Source organism: Pelecanus crispus, chromosome 12, assembly GCF_030463565.1.
Source record: "Pelecanus crispus isolate bPelCri1 chromosome 12, bPelCri1.pri, whole genome shotgun sequence".
In the NCBI taxonomy this organism is placed as follows: Eukaryota; Metazoa; Chordata; class Aves; order Pelecaniformes; family Pelecanidae; genus Pelecanus; species Pelecanus crispus.
The window spans coordinates 6,577,746-6,587,591 of NC_134654.1; the positions used below are offsets into that span (position 1 = coordinate 6,577,746).

The 9,846-nt window shown below is 58.0% G+C and overlaps 1 protein-coding gene across 1 annotated transcript; it reads left to right on the forward strand.

Annotated features, from left to right (window-relative positions):
• Positions 1 to 3,015: 3,015 nt before the first annotated feature.
• TLCD2 (TLC domain containing 2) lies at positions 3,016 to 7,186 on the forward strand. The gene is made up of 4 exons (XM_075720231.1): positions 3,016 to 3,203; positions 3,685 to 3,767; positions 5,149 to 5,231; positions 6,809 to 7,186. The coding sequence occupies exons 1-4, from the start codon at positions 3,016 to 3,018 to the stop codon at positions 7,184 to 7,186; spliced, it is 732 nt and encodes a 243-aa protein (XP_075576346.1).
• The last annotated feature ends 2,660 nt before the right edge of the window (positions 7,187 to 9,846 follow it).

Below are 9,846 nucleotides of genomic sequence, written 5' to 3' on the forward strand. Positions count from 1 at the left end.
CGGCTAATTAAAGTTTGGAAGCCAAGCTGCTTGATTTGTTTTGAGACCTTGGACTCCTCAAATTATTTTAGGTGTGAGCCAGGTCTGGCATTAGATGAGCAGATGGGCTTTATGCCTCCCTGGTTGGAGAGAGGCAGATTAAGGGAGCAAGGCTTTCCAAAAACAGGAGCATGACTTTTGCCAGAAGGATTTTGCCATGTCAGAAGCTCCCACATCTGTTGGCTCTGGCAAGCCCCGGGAGGTGTTTGAGAGCGGAGCAGGCTCCTTCTCACGTAAGGGATGGCAGAGCTGCAAAAGCACACCCACACCCCCCGTCCAGGAGTGGTGGGGAGCATCTGGGGGAGGACACAGTTTATCTGGCAGAATTCATATGGGGGATTACCAATAAACTGCTGGCTCTTTATTGTGGAAAATGAGTTCTCTCTCCCATATGCGCAGCAGAGAAACTCCAACCTGAGAGAGGGAGAAAAAAACCACTGTCCAGCTCTTGAAAAAAACTGCTGCACCCTGGATTTACACCCTGGCTGCTGCTGTAAAGCCCCTGCTATGGGATTAGCTGCGGTCCCCACGGCGTTATGGGATGGACCTAGGCACGTCCTTGCTGATCTCTTGAAGGAGACCCCTGTCCGGCTGGGAGTGGGCACTGGCAGTGACCATCACCAGGCTGAGCTGCCTCCCTGCAGAAAATGAGGCCGTTCAGGAACTGTTGGAAAACTTCTCGAAATTTGGGTAAAAAAGGCAATATCTCCAAATAAGGTGTGAATGAAGAGTCCCATCAGACCGGGCTGCTCTGCCCGGCTCTCCAGCGAGCGTGCAGGGACATCTTGTGGCAGCTGGACCTGAGAGCTCCTGTCCCTGCTCTCCTGTATGGCTTCTTTTGGGACAAGCCAGGCCTCCGAGCCTGTGGCATGTGGCTGAATATTTGGACTGATCTGGCGTCAGGGGACCTGTTTGTAACCGGGCTTGGAAGTCTCCAGCTCCAGAACTGTCACCAGTTAATGCCATCGCTGCAGAGGAAGGAAGACAAGGAGAAAAGGCTGGAAACAGAGCTTGTGAGAAACCACTGCCCAATGGCAAGTCCTGGTAAAATTAAGTAAAATCTGGGCTAAAATGATCTAAAACCTAGTATTTATGTAGCTGTTGCTAGTGCTTTAACAGTGGGATCAAAGTCCCGGAACCAGAGGTTTGATTAATCTGTGGCTTAAATTCCTCCCATATGGAAGTGGTAGGTAAAAGCTCTCCAGTGTCCAGAAACATTTTAACTATTCCTGTCCCTCACCAGAGCCTGGCCAAATGCTCATCTTTAGAAGAATAACACCGTGAATGGAGGAGCCCCTGGGATAAACGGGGCCGGGCTTGCAGGCATTTCATGGTCTGGGACTTCTCCCGCAGGCAGGCGCAGGGCAGGGTTGTCACTGCGGAAAGGAGCAGTGGAGAATTCTGAGGCTAAAACACTGCAGGTGATTCCTCATTAGGAATCAGCTCTCTGCAATTTTATATTGCACTTAGTTGTTCAATGATTTTCCTCCTTGGTGCCCTGAACAGCCTGGCATGTCTCCAAGGCACGTCTCCCTTTCCTCGGCATATCTTATGCTAAACAGAAACGTCTTTGCACTTGGCCTTCTCAGTAACAGATTAGCCTATGCAATCCTTCAAGTCTTAATACATGAGATTATTTATAATCCCCCAGCAGTCAGGTCTGCCGCCCTGCCACTTAACCACTATGAAATTACATTGTCTTTTCTGGCTTTTAAGCAAATTTCTGCAGCATGAACAGATGCTTTTGTGTCAGTTGGGACTATCTCACCCCTCTCCTTCAGATCTGATTTCATCGCTCCCCTCCCCAGTGTCCCTTCCATCAGCCTATCACTTGTTGATGTTTTAGTGTCCATCACCCCAGCCAGGGCAGCGACTGGGAAAATTTCATCCAAAATTAATACCTCAAAGGGGAGGCAGAGTTTGACATTAATCAGTGTGTACGCGGTGACTCATCCCGGCTGCAGAAGACAAGCAAAGTCTGTGCAGCAGCCACGCTTCTGGTGGAGACATCAAAAAGCAACAAGGGAGCGATCAAATTACAGGAAGCTGGAAAAGCAGCAGTTGTAGGATGGAACTGAAGAAATTGTGGGTACGGGAGCCTGAATTCCCACAAATCCTGGATAGCAGAGCTGGGGTATCCCAGACGTCGGGGAGCTCCTCTCGGGACCATACGCAGGACAGGGGGATGGAGGACAAGAGTGCTGTGGGCAGAGCGGGGTTTTTTTTGGCAGGGCAATGGGACCTGCTTGCTTGCTTGATGTGCTGCTGTCAGATCTGGCAGAGCGTGTGTCTGCGTGAGGGACGGCTCCCACAGTGCAACCGTGGAAGAGCTTCCCTGGCATCTCGTGCCGGTGATGCTTTGGGGTGAAGGACCGCTGGCCGCAGCATCTCACGGGCGAGGCGCTCAGCCGCCCGGTGCCACCGAGGTGGAGGAGGAACCTCAGGGGGACGAGGACGGTGTCCCCAGCTCCAGCACGGTGCCGGCACACCCAGGCCCTGGCTCCGCGGCACGCTTGCGGCCGGCTTTTGGGCCGGCCGTCGTTTCTGCCCCACGGTGCCCGGGGAAGGCTGAGGCGCACCCCGGGGTGCTCATTTCCCATTCCCCTCCTTTCCCTGAGCCAGGCGCTCCGCGGGGAAGCGCTGCCCCTGCGTGTCCGCGGCCCTGCGGGGGGGGGGGGTGCGGGAAATGCCGGCGCCAGCAGCGGGGCGGCTCCCGCAGCCCACCCGGCCCCTCCCCGCGGGGCCGGTGCTCGCTGTCCCGTCCCGTCCCCGCCCCGGGGCCGCGCATCCCGGCCGGGACAGGGCGGCACCGGCACGGCGGGCGTGGGGCGAGGCGGCGCCGGGGCGGTGCCGGTGCCCGGGGCGGTGCCGGTACCGGGGGCGGCGGCAGGGCGGGCCCCGGGGCTGGGCGAGGCGGAGCCGTCGGGCAGCGCGGCCGGTGCCCATGGGCGGCCGGGGGAGGCTGCGCGCCGGTGGATGCCTATGGCTTTCAGCCCGGGGCTGCTGGTGGTGGCCGGTTCCTTCGCCGCCTTCCGCCTGCTGAACCGGGGGCTGGAGCGGCTGGTGCCGCCGCCGCCCTCGGCCCGGCGGAACCGCTGGAAGTGGCGCAACATCTGGACGTCGCTGGCGCACAGCGTGCTCAGCGGCGGCGGGGCGCTGGCCGGGTGAGCGGCCCGGGCACCGCGGAGTCCCGGAGGGCACCTGGGGCCCGGGGGAGCACCGCACTGCCGGGGGGGCCCGGGGGCACTAGGGGGGAATGGGGGCGTCGAGGGACCCCGACGGGAACCTGCAGCGAGGGGGGCACCGAGGGAGATTGAGCGCACCCGGGGGGCGGGGGGGGGGGGGGGGATGGAGGTGTTGGGGGACCCTGAGGAGCATTGGGGAGGGTGTGGACCTGGAAATTGGGGGGCACTGAGAGATGGAGGAGGGATCAAGGGGCACCGAGGGACAGGGAGGCACTGGGGCAGCAGGGGACAGGGAGACTCTGGGGGACACAGGAGGACAGGAGTGGTCATGGGAGGATCTGGGGAGCCGGAGGGCTCCGGGAGGGGGGGTGTCAGCAGCACCAGGTGGGCGCTGAGGACGCTGGAAGGGAGTTGGGGGACCAGAGGCACTGCCTGGCACTCACAGCCCCTCTCCCCGCAGGTTCTGCCTCCACCCTGAGCTGTCCGAGGACCTGGTGGGCACGCACCCGCCTGGGGCACACAGCCTGGTCGCCGTGTCCGTAGGTGAGGTGGGGGGAGTGGGCTGCTCCCCTGTTCTGCCTCCCGGGGGGGTCTCCAGGGGCTCGTCAGTGCCTGACACCAGCCCCTCGAGCCACGTCGCGGGCAGCGATGTCTCAGGCACCCCGGACAATCGCCCTATTCTTGGCAAAGGACAGTGGCTCCTTTCTGTCCTACGGCACCCACAGCCAGGAGGTACTGGGCACCAGGCTGCCCACCACTGTCCTCGTGGGGCAGCCAGAGCTTACAGAATCATAGAATCATAGAATGGTTTGGGTTGGAAGGGACCTTAAAGATCATCTAGTTCCAACCCCCCTGCCGTGGGCAGGGACACCTTCCACTAGACCAGGTTGCTCAAAGCCCCATCCTACCTGGCCTTGACCACTTCCAGGGATGGGACATCCACAGCTTCTCTGGGCAACCTGTTCCAGTGCCTCACCACCCTCATAGTGAAGAATTTCTTCCTTATATCTAATCTAAATCTACCCTCTTTCATTTTAAAGCCATTACCCCTTGTCCTATCACTACATGCCCTTGTAAAAAGTCCCTCTCCAGCTTTCTTGTAGGCCCCGTTCAGGTACTGGAAGGCTGCTATAAGGTCTCCCCACAGCCTTCTCTTCTCCAGGCTAAACCACCCCAACTCTCTCAGCCTGTCTTCATAGGAGAGGTGCTCCAGCCCTCGGATCATCTTTGTGACCCTCCTCTGGACTCGCTCCAACAGGTTCACGTCCTTCTTATGTTGGAGCATCCCAAAAGTGCCCATGATAGGGGGTCGATGCAGATCCCCCGCAAAGCTTCAGGCTCAACCTGCCAGCATGGAGGCCAGGAGCTTTGAGTCCTCTGGCTGTGTGAAGCCTTTCCTCCCCCCTCCCCTTGTCACCTTCTTGCAGCTCTGTCACCAGCCCTGTGGTCGGTGCTAACAGGCTTCCTGGCACAGCTGCAGCTCTGCAAGGAGGTTTGAGTATCTAAAATGCCAGCGTGGGGTTGGTTTGGTGACAGTGAATCCTGCAGCTGTTAAGGGCTCCAGGCTAAAAGGATGGGGGGTGGGATCCGATCCTGGGACGTTAACGTAGGTGAGGGTCCGCGTGCTCCTTCGCTCTCACCCTTCTCTGGGAACAGATCCACATGATCAGTCAGTTAGTGCCTCTCCCTAGGAGCATGTCCTACAGAGCGATTGCAGGAGGGACCCAAAACACAGCAGTTCCCTTCTGCTGTGTGTGATCCTGCTCTGTGACTCACCACCCATACGGGGCTGGGGCTGAGCTGGGGCCACCACTTCCCTGGAGGGGCTGCTCAGCCCAGTCAAGCGCAGAGCCTGCTGGGGGTGGGTCCCTTGGCACAGCCCTTCCTGGTCCCGCTTCTTCGCTCACAGCTTCTCTATTCCCAGGTTATTTCCTTGAAGACTTCGTGGACATGTTGTGCAATCAGAAATTTCACCAGTCCTGGGAGCTGCTCTTCCATCACTCTGTGGTGAGTCCGCTGGCTGCTCTCCAAGGGACAGACCCAGGTGCTTGTGCCATCAGGGAGGCTGGGGCTGGGGCAGTTGCTGTTGCTAGTGTGGGTGTTTGCTACCTGTTACAAAATTGGATTTTTCTGCCTGGAGAGGGGAGCCCAGCAGCCCAGACAGCAGAGCTCAGAGCTCCTCTTGCTCCTGTGGGACTCATATACTCTTTAAAAGGGTCTGCAGAAAGGTACCCAAAGATGGTGTAGGAAAAAAACCCCAAGTGTGCACAGAGTAGGGGGGGCAGAGAGCTGAGCCAGGGGGCTGATCCATAACAGTGGTGTGGACAGGCAGTGAGTGACCCAGGTGTCCCCACTGGCACAGGCAAGCAGCTCAGCTCCTGCCAGCTCTCGGCCACTGGAACAGCTACCAGGAAGGGCTGCACATCGCCTTCTTCCACCTCTCGCTCCCCGGGGTGCTTTCTTCTCATTTGGGTCAGAGCTGTGGCCATGGGGCTGGGGTGGCTGGAGCAGCTGTGGTGCGGGAGCCCCACACCAGTGCCCTCTGCCTCCCCTGCTCCTGGCTGCACCCAACGTGGGTTTCTCTTTGATTGCCTCCGATGTCCGGATGCCGGAGTGTTGTGGATGCTGCAGGGCAGGGGGGTGGCACAGCCCGGAGCTGAGCAGCGGAGATGCCGTGGGGTGCAAGGGAGGCACAGGGGTCCACTGGGCGTGGGCATGGGGGACAGGGACAGCGCTGAGACCTACCTGGGATGAGGTGGGGGAGGCGATGGTCAGACCTGCTGTCTCACAGAGCCCAGCGGCTCTGCCGGCCGCTGCTCGCGAGTCAAAAGGTCATCTCCACAATAGAGCTAATTCAGGCCAAGACAGCGACTTAACGAGCAAGGAGCAGATAATCTCATTAAAGAACCAATACAGAGAACAGCATTAATGGTATAAACCAAAGAAAGGACTGAGTGTGCTAAAGCGCAGGCAGGCAGAGCCTGTCCCCCTGCCTGGCGGGGAGGGTGTGGGGCAGGAATCGCACCCGCTCTGCCCCCAGCAGCCCCATCCTCTGCCCCCAGCAGCCCCAGGGTGCTTCAGACCAGGCTCGGGGCATCCCACAGGGCTCTCCGGTGCACTAAAGCTGTTTAATCCCTGCAGCGTGCCTGTCCTGGGGAGAATCCCTGAGCCAGCAGCAACCATACATGTCTCCCTGCCCCGTTCAGCCGTTCACTGTGTGTGGAAAAACCTGCTGGGCCACAACCAACTGTATTCCCAAAAGCAGGGTTAGGTCTGGCTGCTCTGTCTCTCTGCCAACCTGGAGTTTCTAGAAGTGTTTCCTTCTCCTCCCACTGAAAAAAAAAATCGCTCAGGTTTCATGCAACGGTGGGCAGGCTTTATCTTGTGCCCAAGGCTGCAGCCTCGGCTGGCTGGAGGCTGCAGTGCTGTGGAGATATGTGTGGGTGATGACCAACGGTTTGGCACTGGCATGATAACCATTTCCACCTCTGCTCCACGCTGCGCCCAAGCATGGAGGGCTCTGGCTTGCAGTAGCTGCGAGCAACCAGCTCCCAGGCTCAGCCTCTCTTCTTTCTCCTTTGCAGGTGATTATCTGCTTTGGGATTGCAGTGCTGCTCCATCAATACGTTGGGTTTGCCCTTGTGGCTTTACTGGTGGAGATTAACTCCATCTTCCTCCACCTGCGGCAGATCCTGCTCATGGCCAACCTGGTGCACACCACGTGCTACCGCCTCAACAGCATCATCAACCTGGGCACCTACGTGGTGTTTCGCATCGCCACGCTGGCCTGGATGACCCGCTGGCTCTTCCTCAACCGGGAGAATGTGCCCTTGGCAACGTATGCTGTAGGCACGGTGGGCATGGCAATCATGACGCCCATGAATATCATCCTATTCTACCGCCTGCTGCGTAGTGACTTCTTCAGGTCCAGCCGGGACGTGCAGCAGGAGAAGGAGCAATAGCCCCCTTCCCCACAGGGTCCATGGGCAGCCCTGAGCCCGTGGAGGAGGACAGCTAAAGCGCAGTGGAGAGTGAACGTAGCTGTTTCAGTACTTCGTGTGGAGGGTCCACACTAACAGAGCATCTGGGCTTTTCTTGTGGCTGCAGATCCCGGGCCCTGCACAGCAGAGAAGGTGCTCACGGAGCAGGCACTGGGGCTCTGCTCCCCCCACACCTTTGGATGATGTGGTCGGATGACCAGGAGCTGCTCAGAGAAGGCTTGACAGCTCTCGCGAGGCACCACTGAGATGAGAAGGGAGCAGAAGAGCACTGTTTCCCCACTGCTCTTCCAGACATTCAAACACCACAGTGTGTTTCTAACCCCTTCGGTGCTACAGTCTGCAGCATCCCATCGGCCAGAGACACTGCGCTCAGCCCTGCGTTGTCTGTGGCACTTCCCATGGGAGAACCACCAGGCAAGAGAGGCTCCAAGGCTTCGCCCTCGAGGCCAGGGCCAGTAAAAGCCAAATTCTGCACTCATGGGTCCTCCCTGAGGAGATTGTCCCAGGTGGGTGATGGAGGGAGGGGCTGAGACCTGTCTAGGTGGGATGCTGCCTGCTGTGGGGTCCAGGCTCGGGGCAGAGCACTGGGCAGCAGGTGCTGCGGCGCTGTGCTTGGGGACGTGCTGCTGACTTCTCCTGACAACTGGAGCTTTTTCCGTGTTGTTTTGTTCCCAGGTATGTTAAGTGCCCTTAAATGAGCATGGGAGAGCGTGAGTCGCTAGCCAGGAAGATGCGGTGTGATGGTCACTTCCCAGATGTGGAGTTTTCAGGCATAGGCATAGGCATCTATTAGGATTCAGGCATCTATTAGGAATGAAAAGTTCTGCTACAGAGCCCAGTGTAACACTCTTACCCAGCAGCAAGAGCTCTTACTAATGTGAGCTTTTAATAAATGGCTGCAAATGAAACAGCTTGAGGGGAAGTGGCTTAGAGGGGAAAAAGGGACTCAGCATCCCAGCCTGCTCCAGGGGTGTCACTGCTTAGCACAGTGCTTCTTATCCTACGTCTCCCCACTGCGGAGTAAAAATACACTGTACACTGGCACGGTCTACCTCTCTTGGGGTTTCTTCCTCCCTCTCCTTTCTGTGGAGGAAGATGAAGGCTGACACTCTCCTGCCCTCTTAGGCAAGGGGGAGGCTGCGCTTCCCTTAGGGCTGGCAACTGGGAGGCTAAACGGCAGCAGGACTGGTGCCAGCTCCTTCCGTGGCTCTGCCTTTAGCCCTGCTGCACCGAGCCGCTTGTGACCTGCAGGGTTAGGAAAGTGCCGGTTGTGAAACAGGGCAGGCGGCAGGCAGAGCACCCAGCACGTGGCTTCGCTGCTCTCATTCCTGATGCTGGAGGCTGGCTTGCGGCAAAGCTGCAAGGATCTTAGGATCCTTGTGGTTTGCTCTGCCTGTCCCTGGAGGCTTCCTAGGACAAGGAATCAGAATTTTTTAATTTTTTTTTTACTCCACATTTCCTTTTCCCCACCGATTCCCACATGCTGAACTGTTCCCCAGCAGCCCAGCGCCATGTATTAAAAGCAAGATCATCCCACTCGGGGTTATGTGTACTGTTTTTGAGAAATCCACCGGATCTGTTGTGCTTTCTGTGTGGCAAATAACTTTTAACTTAAAATCTCTCCTTTGGTTTGAAAAGCTGGGGGACGGGCTGAAACAACGCGCTGCTGGGAGTGGGTGGCACTTGTTTCAAGGGGGAAAATAAAGGAACAGACACATTTCTGCCTGGGCAGGGAAAGACGAGCAATGCGTGTGGGCAGTGTGAGGCTGGAGACGACTCGTGGCCAAAGCCGCTTACATTTCTATTTGTGGAGAGCACCAGGAAGCTTGCAGGTGCTGGAGACACCCACTCCGTGTTTGGGTTTCTCACCTCGAGCAGTGGTTATGTGCCCGTGTGCCGCTCGTGGCTCCCAGCCAGAGCGGAGCTGGCAGCCAGGGCTTTCTCTTTGGTTTGACCCATTTACGCCGTTTTTCAGGAGCTGCTCTGCCAATCCCTGCCCTTAGCACAGCCTCTGCACCCGCTCAGCGGCACTGGCTCTGTCCTCTGGTCTCTGCCCACACCAGGGACATTTCTCAAGGCCTGGATTGTGTTACCACATTCCTGCCATCACGTGGACGTTGTGTAGCCGGGGCATGTGGGGTTGAGGGCCCAGGAAGCTTCTTTTGGGAGCCTTTGATCAGATGTGATTTTCCCACAGTGCTATGGTGGGATAAGCGGCGGCTTTGCAGCTCGCTGCGGCTGGATGCGGGGGTACCCCGTGCTTGTCTGTCCTGATGAAAAATGCCACAGCCTTGGCTTGAAGGCCTTTGGGAAGGCACCTGCCACTCTAATCCCCCCATACAGGGGTTCACAGGGCTAGAGGGAGCATCTCCAACAGGGAATTAGTACCGGGGAGCTATGCCCCAGCCTGCCACCCGCCCACACTCCCTTCAGCCCCATCCCACATCCCACCAATATCCCCTCCAGCACAGGCCCTGCTCCCCATGGGGACCCCCCAGGAGCCCCCACGCTGCCAAAGCCCTAAGGCAAGCTAGCACCCAGCTAAAGGGTGGCCCATGGCGATGCATTGAGCCCGCTTGTCTGCCTGCAGCCAGCTGGACCTCGTGTTTCGTAGGTCACTG